The sequence below is a fragment of the Pimephales promelas genome, chromosome 22 (assembly GCF_988280905.1).
Source record: "Pimephales promelas chromosome 22, fPimPro1.hap1.1, whole genome shotgun sequence".
NCBI lineage: Eukaryota > Metazoa > Chordata > Actinopteri > Cypriniformes > Leuciscidae > Pimephales > Pimephales promelas.
In genome coordinates this window covers 7,901,571-7,925,037 of record NC_142790.1, presented here as the reverse complement: position 1 = coordinate 7,925,037, position 23,467 = coordinate 7,901,571, and the positions used below count along the sequence as shown (strand labels likewise).

Below are 23,467 nucleotides of genomic sequence, written 5' to 3'. Positions count from 1 at the left end.
CCTTTTTCCTCAAGTCCCCCATATCTCAGGCTTCTTCAGCCGATTGGTCACAGGAAGGCGCCCCTGCCCGTACCAGCCCCGCTGAACACCAGGCTATGCAGCGCTCAGATGTGGGTTGCAGTTCTTTTGGGGAGTGGTTGCAGGGCCTTTTCTCCAAAGAGCTGCATCCCATCTCTGAGCACCCAGAGGGTGCGGATGACAGTGCACGCCGCTTACGAGCTAGACCTTGTGGAATGCTAGTCCTTCTCTGGCCTCCTCTGTCAGGGTCCGGGCCGTGCTATGCCGTCCACATCCAGGCCGGTCATGCCGCTTCTCTGCACAACCGAGAGGACATCTGTGGCTCATGTGGCCCTGCTGACACAGTCTTTGGGAGCCTCTCTAAGCTTCCCAACCTGTCCCGCTGGGTCACACGAGCCATTAGGCATGGCTTGCGATTCACTTTGCACAGTCTCCTCCCTGCTTCTGGGGAGTCTGCTCCGCTATGGTCAGTGGCTATGCCCCTATCATGAGAGCAGAGATTGCTACCCTACTGGCGAGGGGTACGATCCAGACTGTCCCTCCAGCTGCTGTTCAAGATACTCCTGGCCAAACGTATTTTCAAATGTGTCTGGCCAGAGGATTGGTTTGTGGCGATTTACTTGAAGGACACCTACTGTCATGTCCGTTCTCTCAACTCAGACCGTACCGACGGTTTGCTGTCGGGGCACTCATATCAGTACGCTGTTCTCCCATTCGGGCTAGCCCTGTCGCCTTGCTCCTTCATGAGGGTTGTCAAGGCAGCCCTTGTTCCTCCATGGGAACATGTGGTTCGCATCCTGGTCTATCTCGGCATGTCAATTGCATTGAGTTGCTGGCAGTATGTCTCCCTCTGCACTGCTTCCATGCGCTTCTCAAGAACCAGCACATACTAGTCCGATCAGACAATACCGCAACAGTAGCGTACATCTCCGACAAGGTGGTCTACGCTTCCACCGTATGTCGCAACTCGCCCGCCACCTCTTATGGAGTCAGAAGCATCTGAGGTCGCTTCGAGCCATTTATGTTCTGGGAGTCCTGAACTGTGCAGCTGACGAGCTCTCACGGCTTCAGCCTCTTCCTGGAGAATGACGAATCCATCCCCAGTCGGTTCTGCTGATTTAGGATCAGTTCGGGGACGCACAGATCTATTTGCCTCCCACAACTCGTCCCACTGCGACCGGTTTTACTCCTAGTCTGAGGGCACGCTCAGCACAGATGCACTGGCGTTGAAAGCCTGGTTACCATCACTTCCGCTAGAGCATCGTCCATTAGACACATTTATGCATTGAAGTGGAATCTCTTCGTCAATTGGTGCTCTTCTCATCGAGAAGACCCCCGGAGATGATCAGCATCGTGCTTTCCTTCCCTCAAGATGGGTTGGAGCGAATGCTGTCTCCCTCCACCCTGAAGGTTTATGTTGCCGCTATTGCCGCACACCATGATCCAATCGAAGGTAAGTCGGTGGGGAAGCACGAACTGTTCATCAGGTTCCTGAGGGGAGCAAGGAGACTGAATCCTCCTCGCCCTACCCTTGTGCCCTCTTGAGACCTCTCAGTGGTTCTGACTGCCCTGCAGAGTGCTTCCTTTGTGCCTTTCCAATCAGTGGAGCTTAAGTCCCTGTCAAGAAGACAGCGCTCCTGGTTGCATTGGCCTCCATCAAGAGGGTAGGGAACCTGCACGCATTGTCCGTTGACTAAGTGTGCCTGGAATTCGGGCCGGCCTACTCTCATGTGATCCTGAGACCCCGGCCTGGTTATGTGCCCAAGGTTCCTACGACTTCCTTTCTGGGACCAGGTGGTGAACCTGCAAGCGCTACCCCCAGAGGAGGCAGACCCAGCCTTGGCACTGGTCCGTCCAGTACGCGCTCTTCGTGCCTACATAGACAGAGCGCCGTGTCAGGACCTCAGACCAGCTCTTTGTCTGTTATGGTGGGAAGCTGAAGGGAAAGGCTCCCTCCAAGCAAGGCTGTCCCACTGGATAGTGGACGCCTTTGCTTTGGCATACCAGTAGCAAGATTTTGGCATCCTCTTGGACTCTAGTGCATGACGCCTCGTAACAAACATCTGCAGAGCTGCAGGGTGACACCCTACACATTCACCAGATTCTACAATCTCCGAGTGGAGCCTGTGTCCGCCATGTACTCGCTTCAACCAGTCGGTACTAGGATCCACTCAGGTGTCTTCGCTTGCTCGCTATTCCACTCCACGGACTGGATACGTGCGATTATTCTCCTCAGGTGAGCCTTATAAGCCCTGAGTTTCTCCAGAACTGGTGACGCCGATGCCACTGCCTGCGCGTTGGCTAGGTGCCTCCCATGTGCATGGTCCCCTGAGCGACCCCCCACATGTTTATTTCCACTGTAAGTCTCTCTGAGCATGTGTCTTTCCTTTGGCAAGCCACCTTGCCACCCCTGGGGTTGAAATATTCCACCTGCGGCTGAACATCCTAGTGTTTCTCCATATGCTTCCTTCGGGTCATATGTGTATTCTTAAGTCCTTCTTAACTTCTGGGTTTGCAGTAATTGTATATTTCCTCTAAACTATGGGATATGCTCCCCAGTGTACCTTGGTATTCCTGTGCTAAATAGGAGTCCTTCGTCTGTGCCAGTCTCACATCAGGGATCTCAGATTTACGCAGGGCACTGGAAGACAGCTGTGAAGGTGTCGTGATTAGACTGGAGTCCAACGGAACTCAGAGTGACAACGAAAGGGAACGTCTCGGTTACAACGAAAGTGACAATGAAAGGGAACATGACAACGAAAGGGAACGTGACAACAAAAGGGAACGTCTCGGTATGTAACCCTCGTTCCCTGAGTAGGGAACGAGGACATTCTGGCTCCCTGCCACCTTCCGCTGTACCGCTGGAACAGTCGAAGAAACATACCTGCGTGTTTTGGCCTCCTCCTTTTTATACCCATAAGGTAAGTCGGAGATACGCTATGCACAATCCGCGGACCCATAAAATTTCTTTGCCATTGGCTCGTTTTGTAATACTCGAAGTCGATAGGCTTTCTAAGCGAAACCCCATTCGTTGTCATCCGACGGAACGTCTCCGTTCCCTATGTTTTTAAGTAAATCCCTTTGAACACTACTTTGTATGCTTAAGTTAGCATTGGCAAATCCAGCTCATATATATATATATATATATATATATATATATATATATATACATAGAAACCTCATAGTCTCAGTTTCTATGGGCTGTATTCGTAAGCATATACTGCCATATTGGAATGCTCAAGAGCAATTTGACTGTGTATCTGTGTCCTAGTTATTCACATGTATTAATATGAGACATTATACACATTAGCAGAAGCAGACATTTAGACATAGAGACATTAGCAGGTGATTTTACCGCATGTTGTTTATCATTAATGTGATAATTCTACATATGGACATTGCATATTGAGTCATACATGAAATTACAAACCAGCATATTCTCACCTCTGAAAGGTTATCCCATTTCATCTGGAATGTATTACTCTGTGGATTTTACAGCACAATGCTGTGGCATTTTTTATGACAATTTATTGATTTGTTAGTGTGAGTGATGAACAGTGTCATGTTAACCATTCCAAGATGGCGTATCAGCCTGTCTGGAGTGATCAAATGTGGCATCTATGCACATATCTATGGTTACCATCAATGGAAGAAGAAAGAATTATACCAGCTCCCACCGCGGTGTACAGAGCTGAAGAAGTGTGGACTTATTTTGGCTTCTGGCACTAATGCGATTGACAAAAGTCATACTGTTTGCAAAATAAGCCATGCCAAAACCAAAAACTCAGGGAACACATCAAATAAGAGCACACTTAAATCTCGGTGCCATCCACTCTGCTGGGGCAACATTTAGCTGAATATGTAAATCTCTCTGAATAACACAACAAAAATGGCAGTGGTTAAGAAATAGCAGTTAAGAAAGCATCTGATCATAGCAATTTGGATATGTTTCCACAAGCTCTGCAATTCGACACTCAGGTCAATTTATGTTTATTATATAGCTCTTTACACAATATGGCATTAAAGCAAGCAGCTTTACAGTAAAATCATGAAAAAAAGTGTCAGTGTCACTTTCAATTAGAGTTACAACTCGCTATTATAAAGCAGTTATTTCGACATGACGTCACACCAGTTCATTCTTCAGTTTCACTAAATGGTGTTATGTTGTTGGCTTTACAGTCAACTTTCTACTGATAACTACTTGTGAAAATAAAACCACTTTGAATCTTTAAAGTTGGATATATATAAGGGGTAAATTCAGGCTAACATTTCCTTTACTTAGATTGCACAAAAGTGAGTGCTATGATGTTGGATGTTACAGGGACTGATAAATGCAAATGTAGATCCTACTGTTCTGATGAAATAAAATAAACATTTTTGCTCTGGTTTTATGCATATGTATTCTTTATGACAGTTTTCCTAAAATTTGATCCCTTCCATAAAAGAATAATTGGATTGTAATATATTGTATTGTAAACTGCGATGTGGATTGTATCACCAGATTCTTGCCTATACACATCCCTAATGCACGTGTGCACTATGATGGAAAACAGTAATCTGAAAATATTCAAATTCACACAGGCCATTTTGCTCTATTGTAATGTAAGAAAGCTATATATATATATATATATATATATATATATATATATATGGAGCTATGCCCAAGGGTGCATTTGTTTGTATTTGCATGCAGCAAACAAATAAATGTAAGCATCTTGTTCCTTCCTCTGAGTCTGGGAGTCCCAGTGGTTGCTGTTGTCCTGTACTATGGCAGGCTGAAGATGAATAGATCTCTCCTCAAAGCTGCACATGTAGCATCAGCACCTGTTAGTCTATTTCCCTTGGCTCGAGCCGCGTTCACTTACAACAACGCCATCATCCGCTCAATAACCATTGCCATTACATCAGGCCATTAGGGCATTAGTGTCACCCCCCAAAACACTTCCCTCGCTTCCTCTTCCATCCTTTTATCAGCGTGGCCAGGTCATGCATCACGCACGACAGCATTAAGCTCATTTGTACAAGCGAGTGTACCAGCATTCAGGGATGTGTTGCAATCTCTCTCCACCGCTCTTTCTCCGTGTTATCGAGCGACAGGGCCGGCAGACAGATCACATGCCACAGGGAATCCCACTTAGATGAGGAATAAAAGGGAGGATGAATGAATGAAAAGAATAGTTTTAAATTGAGTCGTCGGAAAATAAATCAACAAATATTCATTAATCCGAGGGAATCTTCTGATGTTAAGGATTTTTAGCTATGCTTAGAATAGAAAAAAAATTAGAATGCAAAATTTTTTTTTTGGAATCTGTGATTTCTACAAATTTAGCAGAAATCTTCCATACGTCTTTCAAAGATCTGAAGACTTTCATCTAAAAAAGAAAAAAAGACTCCCAGCATATTTTTCTCATATTTTCCCTCAAATATACAAATAAATGTAAAGTTTCCTATAAGCTTATAGATCTTGTCACTCTTGTTTTAGGAAATTACATTACTGATTACATTAACAAACTAAGTCTACTAATGGACAGTGGGCTGAAGACATTAGTAGTTGATCGAGTTGTAAATTTTGATTCTCACCCTTTAAAAGCTAAGAGGGCAACTGCGGACTGTTGTGATTTAATCATATTATATGGCCACATTGTTACATTCTTGATTCTGATTGACTGGCAAATGTTCTAATGTGTTTCTAAATCACTTCACCTCAATTACTTCAGTTGTTTCAAAAAGCCATACAGTATACCCCCAAAAAAGAACATTGGTCAAGTAAATCAGGCCAAGGAAATCGGATAATAGAGACAAAAATATTTGTCTGTTTAAAAAAGGGCTAAAGCCAACAGTTAATAATTAACTTGGTATACAGTTAAAACCTCAGTAAGGTTTGCTTGTAAACAACTCAGAAGCTGAACTCTTCAGAACGAGACCTACCGCCAATTAACATCCAGAGCCGCTACAATAATCTTAATCAAACAGAGTGGTCCTGACTGAAATTAGTTTGACCACAAGGTAGCAACACTGGGCGGGGATGCTGGACCTTAACAACAATAAACACCCCGTCGATGAGCAATTGTGTTAGGGGATTTAAAAATACTGTACATGAAACTCATTTAAATGATACAAAGCAGAGGTGGACAAAATGCTCAACTTCCTTACTTGAGTGAAAGTACTTTTGACTACTGGTCAAATTTTACTCCATTACAAGTTGTAAAGACCGATTTTTTCTTAAGTAAAAGTACTTGAGTATCAAAAGTAAAAAGTAAATGTCCATGCATTATTTTATTATTGTTGCGTTGTTACTGCACCTTACGCCTCTGAAGCAACCTAGTGAATTCACCTACTAGTAATTAGCATCTGTGGAATTAAGAATGTTACAAAACCTATAGACGCTTTCATCAGACGCGTTGCCATGGTGATGAGCTGGCCCAAAGTTAACTTCCGTTCTGTTCGTTTATTAGTGTTTACTGGATAATATGGCATTCACTACAAATGAAGTGAAAGTTAAGGTGATGATGAGCAGGTTGTTGAGCTGTGGGGTGCAACCTGACCTAGTAGGGAGCAAACGCAATTTTTAAAAACAAAAATGTCAAGGTTTTCTATGAGGGAGACGGCCGTATTAAAATAGCCTATGTTTATCTGAGTGATAAACGGTACAGTGTTTCCCATACATTTATTAGTGGCAGCCCACCACATTATCAGCGCTGGCCGCCACATATTGATTTCCATGTTTTTAACAATTTAAGATGGGAAAAGTTGTTGACTGCAGGTGCAGCGCATATTCGCACGCTCTCTCTCTCTCTCTCGCAAACACATTGACAGCGGACCAGTCTGTGTATTGAATGGTTAGTATCGTAAACAGCGCTGCACAGATCCATCCAACATGTGGTCAATGTGGAGACCCACCTTAAAAAAAGGTTAGCAAGCATGTAAGAAGCCTAGCTCTATGTTATTAACCTTATCAAACCCCGCCGTCGCGCTCGCCAGTTTTTTTAACACTGCGGTAAATCAGACACGTCGGTAGAAAAACATCTTGTCTCCAATTTTTGTTCAACGGGTCTGGTAGTCACATTTCAGTGAGTTTGGCCAGGTAACATTTATTTTCTTTGACTGGCAAGAAATACCAGTTACTAGGTTATTTACTTGTTATGGATTGTCTCCGCAAGTCTGCCGGAAGTTAAGTTTGGGCCAGATTAATGCACATGCGCAGTACCGTTTGTTTATGTTGTCACTGCTGAAAGCGTCTATAGAAATGAAACAATTGAGTTGATGAAAAAGACAGCCATAATCGTCTTTTTTATTAATTTAAAGAGTTAGGTTACTTTGAACTTAATTTTTGATATGTTTTAGCTTACCTCAAGGGCATCCAAGATGTAGGTGTCTTTGGTTTCGCAGTAGTTTCAATTGTGATATTTTTAGGTCAAACCATTCTTGTCTGTCAGTCATATAACGCAGGTCTATGGTCACCACCTCAAAGAGCATGCACAGAGAAGTCCAAATTAAACATGATTTACACATTGATGGCCTAAGACACGAAACGAGCGGTTTGTGTGAGAAAACAAACAGTATTTATATCGGATTTTATTTTTTAGGTTTGACCTAAAAATATCACAATTGAAACTACTGTGGAAACAAAGACTTTGAATCAAGTGGTCTGTAAATTAAAGCTGTATAAGACCAACAGAAATACTGCTTTAACAAAGAGCAAAACAGAAATACTTATTTGCCATGAAAATAAAACTTTCAAACCATTAGTTGTGACAATACTGTCTATCACAGATCACGAGTAGAGAGAAATCAGACTAATTGCCGAACTTCACAACATGTGACCCTACAAGAGGGATTACTGATAGGATGTCTGTCACCCACAAAAATCCTTTTAGAGATGAAAAAATAAATAAATCATGCCCTGACTAACATTACTTTCTACTGAAGGACCTTAACAGAAATGTAGTGGAGTAAAAAGTATGATATTTGTCAAATGTAGTTAAAGTAACAAGTTTCCCAAAAAAATTATACTCAAGTAAAGTGCAGAAAAAGTGAAAAAGTATACTAAAGGACAGTACTTAAGTAAATGTACTTCATTACTGTCCACCTCTTTTACAGAGACATTTTATTGCTCATAATTAGCACAGACACTGGACAAAATTTAAGGCAAAAATGACACTTTTTAGTGTGCATGTGTTGACTTCCTGTGTTCAAGCACACTATCAAATGACTTTAAAAGATGATTGTTTTGATTACACTCTAAGAGTTTGTGTCAAAAGTAAATACTTTGGGCTTGAGAAAGCAGTTCCATACACAGCGTTTTGTGGAAGATGATAGAACGAATGGAAATTTGTTACACAGCTATTCCCAATTAAGGTCCGGCATTCTCATGGTGATCAGTTGACATAAACTCAACCCAGACAGGGTATTGAAGGCCAACTTTTTTGTCGAAAAGAAAAATCTGAATGACAGTCCGACTTTGACGTCTAGTGATGTAGAAGTGCAAAAATTGAGTGTGCACTCACACACTCACTCAGCTCACACACAAATGTGCATGTTTCTCAACCAAACTCTGTGAAAGTTTGGCTGTAACTGCGGCGAGGTGACGGGGAGGACTGTGATGCAGGCCGCCTTTGTGTCATGAAGAGGAATAAAGGATGAGCTCTGCTCGGTGTCTCTGCTGCCACCTCTCACTCTTTTTTAGAAGCCGTTTCACTCTGCCTTTTCTTGGACTTCCAGCTGTCAGTCTGGTCTGTCCCCTCTACTCTGTATGTAAGGAAAGTCAACTCAGGCTGTCTTTCTTTTCCTGTTTTGTCTTTCTCTCTCGGCTTGTCTGTTTGTCTGTCTTTCTCCTGAATATACTTCTCTGTATTCCATACGAGATCGTTTTTATCTCTTGGGGAGATGCTCAGTTGCTTCGGAATGCGTTAATCCCACTCGCTTATGTTCAGGATATTGTGTCTGTTCCTTTTAAATCAAATGGCTTCGGGACAGGAAAAGCACTCATAAGTGCTGCACACTGTTGTCTTTGTGTGGATGCCAGATGTTGACCTCATTCGCTCAGAGGTTTACGTGAAAGTGTGTGTTTTCCTCTGAAACCTCCAGCCCTTCACAACTCCCTTGCTGCACGTGTGTGTATGACAGAGATGGGCAGACAAATAAAAAGGGGTTACGTGGAGAAAATGAGGTGGAGGCAGCATGTTGAGAGAAAGATAGAAGAAACGCAACAGGGATTTGATGGCTTGTAGGAGAGAGAAGGGGCAAATGACAGCGAGTGAGAGGAAGTAATTGGTTTGGTTAAGACAGGGGTGACAGTATCAACAAGAGGGGCGAATGAAGATGATGGGCTCCAGTTGGAAAACTCTGGCATTAGGAATGGTTTCACTAAACTTTCAATATCTTTCACCCCCAAACACATCCTCCACATCCAAACCCTCAGATTCAAAAGTTGCCACAGCAGCACAACTGTCAGCACTTGTCAACTATAGGCCATAGGCCTATAGTGATGGGAGGTGACAGGGGTTTATTTGAAATCCCATTTTAATCGGACACTGAGACTCACAAACCATGATCACTCACAACAGACTGAGCATACTGAACAGACAGAGAGAGAGGGAGAGAGATTGAAAGATAAGGGGAAATTTACACATGAGAAAGGTCATTGGAGAAAGAAAGAAAGATAGAAAGAAAGAAAGAAAGAAAGAAAGAAAGAAAGAAAGAAAGAAAGAAAGAAAGAAAGAAAGAAAGAAAGAATCATAGAGTCTAAACGACTACATTACAGTAAACATAAAGAGATTTTTAACATTGTTGTGAATCAATGCTTTTCACAAACATACAACACAAATATAGCATTGTTTTCCAATAAAAGTTTGATGAAATTGATTGTAAGAATTAAAGTAATTGAAATTAAGCATTCTGGACTAACTGATATATTTCTATAGAAGCCCATTCATGCCACAAGTGTGAAAAAAAATCACGCTTTAGTACATTTTGATGACGTCAAAGTTATTACAAAAATTTTGACTCGTGTCATAATTTAAGTTTTATCTCATAATTCTGACTTAATCTTGTACTTACTATGTCATAATTTGGACTTTTCTTGACTTTTTATGTCATAAAATTTTGGTATTTAGTACTATGTGTGCAGAAATGGGCTTCCATACAAATTGCACATAAAGCTTGACAAAAGACAAGGAAAAGACAAACTAATATAGAGGTCAAAGCGGTTCATTATTTGTAGACAAACTAATGAACCGCTACTCCAAATCTTTCATCCCTTCTGCGATCAAACTATTAAACTCTAGGTAGGGTTTTTGAGGCTTTTTAAATGTGCACATAACTCACTGACAGTATGTTGTGAATATTGTGTTTGATTGTGTTATGCATTGTTGCAAACATACTGCTCTAAAACTAATTGGCCCTTGTGGGATTAACAAAGTTGCTTGAATTTAATTTAATTTAACTGAATTGAGGTCTGAGTAGCTTCTTTTGATGTTCAGCATTTCAGTTTTGATCCAGATAGTTCTGTAAACTTCTCTCAAAGTTCCTTTAAAGACTGTTGCTGTTGACCACTTAAGAATGAATGAGACACCATAATCTTAGACATCCTCCATAATGTAACCCCTAATTATGATGCATAATCTTTTCTAGAATATATTACATAGATATTTATTGTTTTGAGTAAAATGTATACAGTATACTCTGTGCTTGCAGTGGTTAAGCAATTGATGAGCAGTTACTGAAGCCTCAATTGTGTGATCCTGAAGCCCTCTAGTGGCACAACAATGTCATTGCATTGCATACAAAGTAGATGCTAATATTAATACAAGTATAATCAATCTAACATGTAAAACATCAGTAGATGTGAACTCATATTTTTAAATATACAACTCTTGTTAAAGTAGACACAAGGAATTTTTTTTTTTTTTTACCAGAGCATAGCATAGCGTAGTAAATGTTTCATACTATATATCATATTATTCATTAACATGAGCTTTGACTTTCTCTTCCTCTCACAGCACATAAATAATGATCATATCCATGGAGAAAAGAAAGAGTTTGTGTGTCGCTGGGAGGAATGTTCAAGAGAGCAAAAACCCTTTAAGGCCCAGTACATGCTGGTGGTGCACATGCGTAGACATACAGGAGAGAAGCCTCATAAATGCACGGTGAGAATTAAATTAAATACATTTGTTTTTTAGTTTTTAGACACTCATTTCAATAGGTAAAACAGCTTTTGATCTGAAACCTACCTGCTGCAAAAGCCTTGGCCTGTCTAGAACAAATCAATGCAACCATGTGTCCTTTTCTCTGTCAGTTTGAAGGCTGCTCAAAGGCTTACTCCAGACTAGAGAATCTGAAGACACATTTGCGGTCACACACAGGAGAGAAGCCATATGTGTGTGAACATGAAGGTTGCAACAAAGCGTTTTCCAATGCATCCGACCGAGCCAAACACCAGAATCGCACACACTCCAATGAGGTAAATTCACACACAAGTTGCACCAAGTAAAATGCCTACTTCTAACGCTGTCAGGTTTGGACAAGTATAAATTATAGTCAACATGAAATCAAAATTGACCACATTTACTTTTTTAACTTATGTTCCTGTTCTTATGGTGAACAATTCACCTATTGATCCACCTATGACATCAATGCAATTATTTTTCAGCCCATCCAAATTCACTTCATATAGCGATCTAGACCAGCTAGCTGTTCTCAGAATGCGATAAATTCTTGATGGATAAAATGAGGTCCCAACCTACATAATTTTCTCACTGAATATTTTTTTTTTACTCAAAATACATCACATCTCGGAAGTAGAATAGGCAGTAACTATGCTGTTCATGTTGACTTTAAGTTGTTTTAAGTTGAAAATTTCTACATGATACCGATTCTCACTCTCTCTTTCCTTATCTTAGAAACCCTATGTCTGTAAAATCCCTGGTTGCACTAAGCGGTACACTGACCCCAGCTCTTTACGGAAACATGTTAAGACTGTACATGGTCCTGAAGCCCACGTCACAAAGAAACAGCGTGGGGATGCATACCCACGACCGCCACCTCAGCCCCGAGAACCTGGAGATAATGGACAAAGCCGGTCACCAGGACAACTGCCTCTTGGAGCGATCACGGACCAAAGGGAGTATAACCATGCTACCTCGAAACAGGATGAATGTCTACAAGTCAAGTCAATCAAAACAGAAAAGCCCATGGTAAGCTTCCTTCCAAAAGTAATGTTTTGCTATAATTATGCTAAAGTTTCATCTCCAAAAATGTAAAATAAATAAACTAAAATCTAACCTTTTATGCCCTTTTGACCAATTTGAATACTTTGAGAATTCCTATATTTAAATACAGGAGTGAATCCCCTAAATTATTGTTCTCTGTGTGTACAGAACACACTCCTGTGAACCATAGTAATGTTTTGGTGTCTCACATTTGGTATCCGCTATATTTGAACAAAGTAATATTACAGTAACCAAAGAATAGTTATGTTTTTAAATTTTAACTAAAACACTGTCAACAGAGGCCTTATTTCCAACATAAAGCATTTGGATTTATTCTTTTTTTTTTTTTTTAAAGGCTTATTCATGTTTGCTATTGTTTATCAAGATCTGGTAACATGAATGGGTCAAGCCTAGTACATCTTTGTGTGCAATTTTCTTGCAGAGCGCATACAGAAGAGAGAAAAAATATCTCTGATGTGCATTTAAATTTGTCATTAAAAACTCATTGTCCGATTACCTACACACTGCGTGGAAGTGTTGTCACTATTTGCATTTTTTATTTTTTATTTTGGATGAAGTTGTCACTCCTGCAAAATTTCGGAACTGTGTGCGTATAGTTATCTTATGCGTATACAGAACGGCATTAAGCAAGGTGAAGTGATCTAAATTTAACTGCAGTGTGTATGGCCTTTGTCTTACAAATGTTTACTCCAATACTGACGTCTTTACCCCTTCCATATCTGGTTTCATAGCTGCTCAGCTAATACCTGCTTACAGCCTACATTTTCCCTTGCATGTGCAAATAAATAACTGAATATCTGTTTTTGTCCACTACCACACGCATTACTTTTCCTCTCTTAATAAGGACAGTGGGTGATCAGGTGAGAATGGTGATGTTATTATAGGTTATTATTATATATCAGTTTTGGCTATTCATTCAGTCATCGGTCAACAGCATCATTTCATCTCTTACACAGTTCAACGCTGAATGTAAAAAAAAAAAAACATTTTTATTTTTTATTTAAAGCATGGTGTATCCTTTGTTGTCATAATATTGTTGCCTATGGTCACATGAGTATTATATCAGCTTGCATGACAAAGCTACCTCTAGTAACTATGTATTTGGCTCTGGAACTCAGGTTTTAAATCAGTGAGCTGTGACTGCACTTATGTTTTCATTGTGTTCTGGATCTTTGTTCAGCACTAGGTTCAGAAAACGCAGTCGCAAATCGCAAAGAAATATACAAGGTTTCTTGCACCACTACTAACAAGACAGTCAATTCTTTAGCAGACATTATCCATTTGCAACACACACAAAAACAACCCAATTGACCTATGGCTAAGCCACTCCCCCTCCACTCACTCGGACAAACACGGCACGGGCGCTATGGTAGCTGTCACAGTAGGAGACATTTCACAGGAGGCAATTGGTGATTTTTGGAGACAGAAAAATTATTCATCATCTTGAATTTACCTAAAGGGCCTTAATTATGCATTAGAGGGTTATATTAATAATTTTATTGTTGAGAAGTTCGATGAAAAACTTCAGCTCCACGCAGAGATGTAACGTTGCAGGTCACAGTGTAAACATGATAACCCGCATATCGTTGCCATCACCGTTTGGTGCTACAGTATTTACATGAATCATTCAGCACAACATTGTTAACATTTGTTATCTCGGTTATTTACAGATATACATTAATGAAGCTAACATGATGTACAACGCAGCTAGAAGCTAACGTTAATGTTTTCTAATGTACGTGAGTACGTCTAACGTTAGACTAATGTTTCGTTAGAGATTTTAAAGATAACGTTCAAATACGTTGCTGACTTAACTTAGATCAGATGTAGAGATCCTTGTTTAATTTTCTGCGTTTAGTTGGTGTTGTGGTCTAGCTACCCCATAACTTTATCCAGAGCAGACACTTATCTTGGTTGAGATGTGGTCACCCAGCCTCTCAGGAACCATTTTAAACTTAAAATAACAAGAAAAAACGAATGAAAACTGACAAACTCCAAAGCATTTCAATGGAAGTGGAAGCAGAGAATGTCTGAGTGTATTGGGTTAGCTGCGCACTGTGATTGGCTCATCGCGTTTGAGGGCGTGGCTTAGCCATAGGTCAATTAGAACCCAGCAGCTCTACAGGGAGACCATTGTTCATGTGCCCTGTTTTCTGAAAATGGGGCAAACAAGCTTACCTCTACTCCACCGCTGTTGGTCATTTAATTCTGATATTGGCAGCTGGTGACATGAGGGAACCTGATTCTCACACGTTTTTGATTCACTTTATTTTATATTCCATGCTGACGTAGAGATGAAAGTGATTCAAATACAGTTTTATGTAAACTGATCAAGACATCGTGTAAAATTATAGCTCACATTAACTATATACTCTTACAGAAGTCTTCAACCCTGCTTCAGTGGACGCACTGTCCTGGAGAATTTAGCTCCAATCCTAATCAAACACACCAGAAAAAACAGATAATTAAGGTCTTCATGAAATTACAAGCAGGTGTGTTGAAGCAGGTTGGAAATAAACTTTGCAGGACAGTGGTCTCCAGGGGCAGGGGTGAGACATCTGCTCTAATAAGTCTTTTTATATGGCTGAGTGCGAGAATTTTTTTCAACATTGCATTTCATTCTCCTCATTGCATTCTTCTTTTTCACCTGTAGAAAATGTGCCAAAATATCAGGATTGTAAAATATTTGTCATAAATTTAAAAAATTTAAAATATGTCCTCTTCTTTCTTCCTCTCTTAGACGTCTCAGCCAAGCCCTGGCAGTCAGTCTTCATGCGGCAGTGACCAGTCCACCGGCGGCCCCCATTTCGTCCGTGGAGTCCAGCTTGCTGTAAACAGCATTGGGCTTTTGGGGGAGGTGGCAGTGCTTGAGGACCAGGAAAAAGAACAGGAGGAAGAGGAGGAAGGAGAGGGAGAGGAGGAGGATGCCCCCATTATGGACTCTACAGTATCCACTGCAACAGCCACGACGGCAACACTAGCATTGCAGACACGCCGAAGTGTAGGACGACCCCTACACTGGATGGAAAATGTTAAGATGGAGAGGTTAAGGCAGGTGAATAGAGCTATGCCTAGGCTAGGACATCTGTCCCCAACACCACCCCCTAAAGGCCAGGCCCTGCCTGCCCTCACAGGAAAGGGTAAGTCTTACTTTCAGAGCTTTGTCAACATACCAAACTCTACAAATTTATGTGCAGACCACCAGGTGTTCTTATAATCTTTTAAACTTAAAGGGTTTATTATTCCATAAATAAAACTTCTGTCATCACCCTTATGTCATTTTCATGACTTGTTCTTCTTCTGCGGAGCATAAAAAAATATATTTTGAAGGTTTGGAATATTGTGAGGGTGAGTACATGATGACAGAAGTTTTCTTTTTTGGTGAACTTTTTTGGTGAACCCTCTTTTTTTCCATTTATGTCTAAATATGACTATACTGGCATAATAACGATAACATCCAACCTCTCCTAACAAGACTATCTCTCGTCATTAGGTTCATACCTTAGTAGGAGTAGTTCTGTGTGGGTGCCCCAGCTGTCTCCACGTCCTGAGCCGTCCAACACAGAGCTGACAGTTTTGAGTTTCCTGAATGAAAGGCGGGACAGCAGTGGTAGCAACACCAGCTCGGCTTACCTAAGCAGCAGCCGTCGCTCCTCTGGCATCTCCCCCTGCTTCTCCAGCCGCCGATCTAGCCAGGCCTCGCAGTCTGAGCACAGCCATCATCGGCGTATCCACAATCTCAGTGCCACTGATTCGTATGACCCTATCTCCACTGATGCCTCCCGACGCTCCAGTGAAGCCAGCCAGTGTGGAGGTGGAGGAGGAAGTTCAGTTGGTATGATGTACGGTGGAAGCTGGGGTGGTGGAAGTGGAGGTATCGGAGGAACTGGGATGGGAGCAAGAGGTGGTTTGAACCTCACTCCAGCTCAACACTATCACCTGAAGGCCAAATATGCAGCTGCTACAGGTGGGCCTCCTCCCACACCCTTGCCCAACATGGAGCAAATGAGTCTAAAGACTCGTCTGACTTTGATGGGAGATGGACAAAACACAGGCCAGCTCACACTACCACCACTAGGCAGGCCACGTCGCTGTAGTGATGGTATGCACAACTTACAAGGCAGTCAAGCAGTGTATCAACATAGGGGACTGTACCCCGGTGAAGGTCCAGGGAATAGCGATCGAAGAGCCAGTGAACCTGTGCGCCCACGTGATCCTAGTGCTTTCGGCTTGCCACAGGTACAGCGTTTTAGCAGTCTAAACAACATGAATTCATTACCCCATCTTGCTAGTAATCATTACTCAGATGGAGAAGATCACAGTCTAAGTCTGCAGAACTACACCTGCCAAGTCGGGAGCTTTCAGAACAGTCTACACTCTCCATGCCCTCCTAGCATCATGGAGCAATCAGCACTTGAGGAATTGGCCATGGACCAGGATGGTCGTTTGTTACATGTCAATGAAGTCATCCTACCAGATGATTTGGTACAGTATCTCCATTCTCAATATCAGGAATCGGCTCACAACCATAACAGTGATTCCAGTCCCCATAGATCCAGTTTTGACCAGGATATTGCAGATGGCCAGAACTTTCTCAGCCCACAACAGCAACAGGAAGAGGCTGAAGAGGAAGACACTAATAAAGATGCAATGCCTATCCAGTGGAATGAAGTGAGCTCTGGTAGTGCTGATTTTACTCCACCCAGGCAGCCATCTCAGAGGTGCGAAAGATGGTCAGAGCAGAGTGGCATTGTGAGCAACCCCTTTAGTCGATTTGGAAACATGATTGTGCAGCAACAACTACATACAGATTTCATAGATCAACACTTGAGTCTTCATAGAGACGGTCTTCAACACATGACAGGTATGAGCTACAGGTGCAGACATTCAGAGCAGCAGCATCAAATTGGAAAACCAGTCCAACAGCAGTCCAAGATTATTCCAGGCATTAAGATTCAGTCTTCCTCAACATCCCAAATGGAATCAAGGCACAATAACTTTGGTCGACCAGACTTCTCTCATATCTATTTGGGCCCCATCCGCCCTAGCAGTGCCCAGCAGACAACTATATCCCAAACTCACCTCCAGCAAAATCACACAACGCATCAAATCAGCGGTAACCTTTTGTTGCAAAGACAAGCAAACTGCAGCTTGTCCCCAGCAACACTACTGACTCACCAGCCCCAGCCTCCTATGACCCACCCACCTGTCAACAGTGGCCGTAGAGGCTTATATCACCCAAGGTTCTACTCCACTCAGCATGTAAGCAACAGTCAAAATGCACATTCATGCCTGCAGCAAAGCTTAAGAAATGGAAATGGCGCCAATTGCTCCCTTACAAATCAGGTTTCAGAGCTGAAGCTTGAGGCAGATGATCACCATCAAACTAGCACTTGCTCTTCCTTTCATCAACAACAGCCGGTGTTTATTGCTGAGTGTTTTGACACAACAGAGTCCAAAACTTCATCTTCTCACAACATAGCACAGTCATGTCTAATGGAGTCCTTGGCAGAAGAGACAGAAACACCTTCTGAGGCTCTTCTGTCCCCTGGCGTTGATAAGGTTACCAGCACAGTAGAAGAAAGCCCAGGTGTCCTAGATCATATGGGTTTAGATATTTGTTCCATCCTTGAGGATGGCTTTGAGCAGGGTAGTGTGGTGTCTGACATAATCAGTCCTAGTTTTCTTCAGGGTCTGTCTCGGACTTCCTCTCGACTGACTACTCCTCGTGTTTCTGCTACATTTCACAGCATTCACCCAGGCACTAACAACATGGCTATAGGTGATATGAGCTCCCTCCTTACCACCCTCGCAGAAGAGAGTAAATTTCTGGCTATTATGCAGTAGTCTGTTAACTCCTCCTCCAAAAAGAAACTAAAGAAAAGTAACTATGATATAGATAAGATAAGTATAACAGACATATGCATGTAATGTTTAAATGTGGTATGAGAAAAAAGTATTTACTTTATACTCTTTAAAATAGTTTAATAGGCGATGTTGACAAAGAGTTTACAAGCTAAAGTTAAAGCTGTCTCATCGTCCTAGAGGCAATGACCAATAAAACCATATAGATACATATATAGAGATTATTTTTTCCTTTTATACATATAATGATGACAGGAGACACTTTCCATCACATTGAAAAAATATTCTATGTGTTGTTGTTGCTAAATGTTTTTTTTTTTTGTACACTATTGTTTTTTTGTACAAGTGCATGCTATTTTTCTTATCAAGTGTACTCAGTGTCCACTAAATACTTAACTCGTGTATTGTGTACTTTTATTTTAGAGTGCATTGCATACTTCAAAAACAGTGTTGAATACAGACAGACTTAACTGTCAACAGGTCAAGACAGGGTCAAACATCACTCTTAACAAGCCCAAGTGTCATTTTGATTATACTAATTGTCTTTTTAAGTGTCTTAAATCAATGATGTTTCAGTGATTTCTTAAGTACCAAATGTTGTTTTGATCTATTTTTTTTCCCCAACATGTCAAGTAAGAGGGACCATTTTGTTGTATAAGTGTGGAGCAGAATGCTAACTGAGAGCTGATAACTCAGTATCTTATATTAATTGTATCTTTGTAAATAAATGTAAATTTTTCTTCTTTTTTATATTGTAAATATCATCATTTTGATCATATTATAAATTACTGGTGCTGATGTTAGGCAGTGCATTATGTGACAATTGTGGAAAAACCTTTGTGGTCAATTTAGTCAATCTCAACATACTTATTGCACAAAGATTTTTTAATTTGTGGCCAAAGGGTGTTGAAAGCATTGGTGTCAATTCATGTTTAAATTGATCTAATTTTATTAGTTTTTTGTCTCAGTTGTGTGCTTTGTGCATCTATAGTGAGATATCATGTATGATGTTTAGATCAACCTGTTTTTTACCTAGCCTTTTATGATTTAATTAGCGAAATTAAGACTTATAAACACCAAGACACATCAACCTCCACTACAAGAGCTAAGAGACTTTTCAGCAGTATTACAACTAACCTGCAGTTTCTAAATTGCATATGTACAGCTTTTTAAAATGTGTACTCTGATAATTAGGTTCTGTTTGTTTTTGTACAGCTATTTGAACTTTTTCTGTCGTTGTGTATCAGTGTTTTGAAAAGTGGTATGACCCATCCCCAAAAGAAAGGACTAAAGGGTTTGAGCCTAAGGTGTGTGCCTTATTAATGCCTTTCCATACAAAATAATCACTGCCAAAAATAAAATGTGTATGGAAAGAGTCCTATGACTTTACATGTTACATGAAACATTCAAAATTATATTCTGTTGGTTGGGCATTGAGAAATGTAACATGCATAAACAATGTTGGTTGCTTTGTTGTTGTTGTTGTTGTTGTTGTTTTATAATTATTTTTTTTTCATGCTTGTAAATACATATTCATTCTGTAAACTGTAGTCAAGAGTTTAGGTGGCATCAGGGGTCAGAATTAGTTTAAGTATCCTACTCCGCATCCCTGTGCCCTCTCATTAAACAGAGAGATCAAAATTGAATTGTGGTGCCTAGCACTGTTAGACTGAGAACAAGGTCTCATTGTTCATTTTATATCAGATTACAACAAATGTTTGTATGGTTTTAATAAAAAAAAAATATATATAAATGCTTGCCTTTGCTTGTCTCTGAAATGTGCATTTATGCTTATTATTATTATTTTTTTACTAGGACACAATTTGCTATTAATGTTTTAAAGTAGTTACAGTAAAACACAATATTAGTGAGGGATAGGCTACTAAACGGTGCTTAATTAGCTATTTAACATGGCTGTTCATAATGCAATATTATTTTCTCTGCCAATGAGTTAATGCTTCACATAAGTTCTTCATGTGCAGTGCAATAAAGTATCATTCTGACAAGATTCTTGATCAGACCTTAGGAAAGCTTTTTTTAAATGAAAAATCAAGATTTATATACATCTTTCATTCATAATCAGAAGCTGCAAATGCAAACGATAGGTACAACTGACATTGCAGAAGCAATTCATGTTGTTCTGAAAGTTAGGCTATGTTATTTTGCATAGTGCAACTGCTATTTCACACCACATAATTTAGTGTCAACGACATTAGTGACTTTTAAAACTAGGGTATATGTTACAGTAGCCTAAAAACACATTAAGCAAGCAGTTTGTACCCTGCAATGTCACACAAAGGAAAATTTGGCACACTACAGCTCCATAAATAAAAAAAAGTATATTGCATGTTTTGGACAAACAGCAACACTTGTGACATCAAGGGGGCAGAACAAACAGAAGATCTAACAAATCTATAAACCGGAGATTAATATTTTACACTATTTTTAATTAAAAATATTTTGTAGCCTCATATTAATTGATGCTACATGGAATATTTGTACTTTTTGTAACACAGCAGGACTATTTAAAAATTAAATAGCCTAGTAAAGCAACGGGTAAATATAGGCTATATATAAAATATAACCATATTTTCAAGAATACGTCATCTTATAAATCTATATAGATTATCTGCAGTTGTTAATGCAGACACTAGGGAGCACAAGCGCTCCTCGGCGCTCTGTTCCTCCTCAAAATCGCACTGCTGAAGAGGAACACAGCGGACCGCACCGCTGTTGAAACAAAATGGCCGATGTGGAAATGGATTTACAGAGCAAGAGGCTAAATAACGGGTAAGAGCACGTGCGTAGTTTAACCCCACAAACAACGCATTTTAGAGCCTATATGGGGGTGTTTAGGCAAAAGGGAGAGATTTTGTTTGTGATGTTTTTTTCTCATAGTGAACTATGAGGGTTTTGATATCTGTTTTCATATCCGGCTAGTGTTAGCATGCTAGTGCTAAATTCTCTCAAGCAGTCAGTTGTCAAGATTATTTTGTTAAAATTACTTCGGTTTGTTATGTGAAGTTCTCAGTTTTAAAAGCCTACCACATCCTACCACCTAGCTCTACCACGTCCTTTGAATTTAAATATTTCTATGGTTAGCTTATTTCGTAAGGTATCCTATCCGTAACGTTAGTTAGTCTGATACGATCAACCTGCTCCGTTTGTTAATTAGTTATCTCCGATTTTACAAAATGCCTGTCAGTTAAACCATTAAAGTAGTATAATTAATCATCAGTCCCTATCCCTAAGCACATTAATATACCTAAGTTATTTATAACTTATACATTTGGTGGTGAGTTGTATGCTCAGCATGGGTGTCCTTGTGAAGAGCACGATGTTGCCTTGACGAAACATAACAAAAACTCAGCATGTTATTTGGTACCGAAATATAATAAGCGCAACAAAAAAAGTGCATTTAAAGAGACATTGTTTAAAACGACTATTTCAAGGAAACCTGAAAACGTGCAGAAATTAACCTTGCTTCTTTTTAAATGTAATATTTACTGATTCTGCCTTTTAATTTGTTGTTCATATTTAAAGGTCAGAGGAGTTGGAGAGTCCAGAGAAGAGTGGGAATGAAGATGAAAATGGTGACATGTCTGGAGAGGATGAAGAGGAGTGTGAGGAGGACGTGGAGGTGAATGGAGAGAAGCAAGAAAGCGGTCCTAAACATCACAGCGGCAGCAAACACAAGAAAAAGAAACACAAGCACCGTAGCAAGCACAAAAAGCACAAACATGCGTCTGAGGAAGATAAGGAACGCAAACGAAAACATAGACACAAACATAAGAAGCACAGGCGCAAAGAAGAGCCGTCCTCCTTGCCCTCTGGAGCCATCAAGGAGAGGGCCGAAGATGGCTCCCCTTCACTGGGCAATGCAGCCCTGGATGACAAGGCGCTTCTTGAAGATCTGGAGAAACAAAGAGCACTGATTAAAGCTGAGCTGGACAGCCAGCTGATGGAGGGAAAAGTTCAGTCAGGAATGGGCCTAATTCTACAGGGTTACAATTCTGGCTCTGAAGAGGATGGAGAGGGGCAGAGAGCACGTAATGGGGAGCAACGGCAAAGAGGTAGTGGGGGCAAAACCCGCTCACCTAAAGACCAGATTAGCAGGGGGGGTAGATCCAGACGGGACTCAACAGACACCAACAAACCAAGCACGAAACGACGCAGTCGTTCCCGAGAGAGAGCCGGTAGGGATGCTAAGATTGAACGAACGACCAAAAGTGCGAAAGAGACCATTAAAGAACATAGCAAGTCCAAAGAGAAAAAACGCTCCCGGAGCAGGGACAAATCCAGGGAGCGTGGGAGAAGGTCCCAGTCCCCATCTACAAGGAGATCCTCTGCAGAGAGAAAAACAGACCAGAAGGGACATTCCGATCGACGTTCTCCTCCCCGTACAGAAGATAAGCGGGAACAAGTCAGGCAGAGATCAGGCTCACGAGGGCGCAAGAGCCGGTCGCAAGATAGACGATCTCGTTCTAAAGATGCCCGGGTGGGTCGATCGGAGGCTGACAGAGAAAAGAAGCCAGGAAAGTCTCCATCCAAAGACACCTCCTCTGGGAAAGAGAATCGTTCACCTCATTTACGCCGAGCTCTTAGCCCTCAACGCCGACGCAGTTCCTCCCCTCGCCACAGGGACCGCCAGTCCAACTCCGCTCCACAGCCCCCCTCAGGTTCTGTGGACCGGAGCTCCAAACTGAGCCACTCACCATCTAGGAACAGATCGCCAGCCACTCGAAGAGCACGAAGCCGCTCAAATGAGCGCCGGAGAGATTCCCCTTCCAGGTAAGCATCAGCACGCCTTCTATAAATGGGGAAATTATCCCTAAAAAATACTCGTGAGCGGCGCGCGCTGAATGAATAGCCGTTGAGCACTTTGTTAGCGTTTATTTAACGCATTCTATTTTATTTTAATCAGATATATACAAAATAAACATAATATTACAAAATTATATCTGCACAATAGCTGCATTTCCACTGCCGGGCTAGGGCTGGGCCAGAGCTAACAGTGAGCCGAGCCGAGCTATTGGCCTCGGGCCTCAAGCACCGGACTTGCGTTTCCACTGCCGGGCCAGTAGCCCCACAGCGCTGCCCCAAACCCCACCCAGACCAGTACAGGCGATTCTCCCATTTCAAGCAGCGATTTTTTTTTATTTTTTTTTATTTATTTATTTTATTTTTTTTGCGCGATATAAAAAGTAGGGCTTCACGTTTTCAAGTTTTTCATTAACCGTTAACCGAGGCCCTTTTAATTTTTAACACCTTTAATAACTGGTTGGACCCCATTTGAAACGAAATTAATTATAGAAATAAAACGCAGTAAGTACGGAGCAGTTAAAGCCGCA

General features: G+C 41.1%; 2 protein-coding genes across 3 annotated transcripts in view; both read left to right on the top strand.

The window, feature by feature from the left end:
• Positions 1-19,894, top strand: part of gli3 (GLI family zinc finger 3) — a 310,179-nt gene extending 290,285 nt beyond the window's left edge. Inside the window, exons 11-15 of the mRNA XM_039666425.2 lie at positions 11,019-11,168; positions 11,318-11,482; positions 11,922-12,215; positions 14,992-15,391; positions 15,745-19,894. Coding sequence (XP_039522359.2) covers positions 11,019-11,168; positions 11,318-11,482; positions 11,922-12,215; positions 14,992-15,391; positions 15,745-18,098 — 3,363 coding nt within the window. The 3' untranslated portion in view covers positions 18,099-19,894. The remainder of the gene's footprint in view (positions 1-11,018; positions 11,169-11,317; positions 11,483-11,921; positions 12,216-14,991; positions 15,392-15,744) is intronic.
• An 875-nt stretch (positions 19,895-20,769) lies between these two features.
• The window catches only part of prpf4bb (pre-mRNA processing factor 4Bb), a 60,711-nt gene continuing 58,013 nt past the window's right edge, over positions 20,770-23,467 (top strand). For both annotated transcript variants that reach the window (XR_016149381.1, XM_039666426.2), the window contains exons 1-2: positions 20,770-20,906; positions 21,660-22,907. Coding sequence is in view for 1 of the 2 variants with exons in the window: in XM_039666426.2 (XP_039522360.1) it covers positions 20,860-20,906; positions 21,660-22,907 (1,295 nt within the window). In the remaining variant the exon portion in view is untranslated. The remainder of the gene's footprint in view (positions 20,907-21,659; positions 22,908-23,467) is intronic.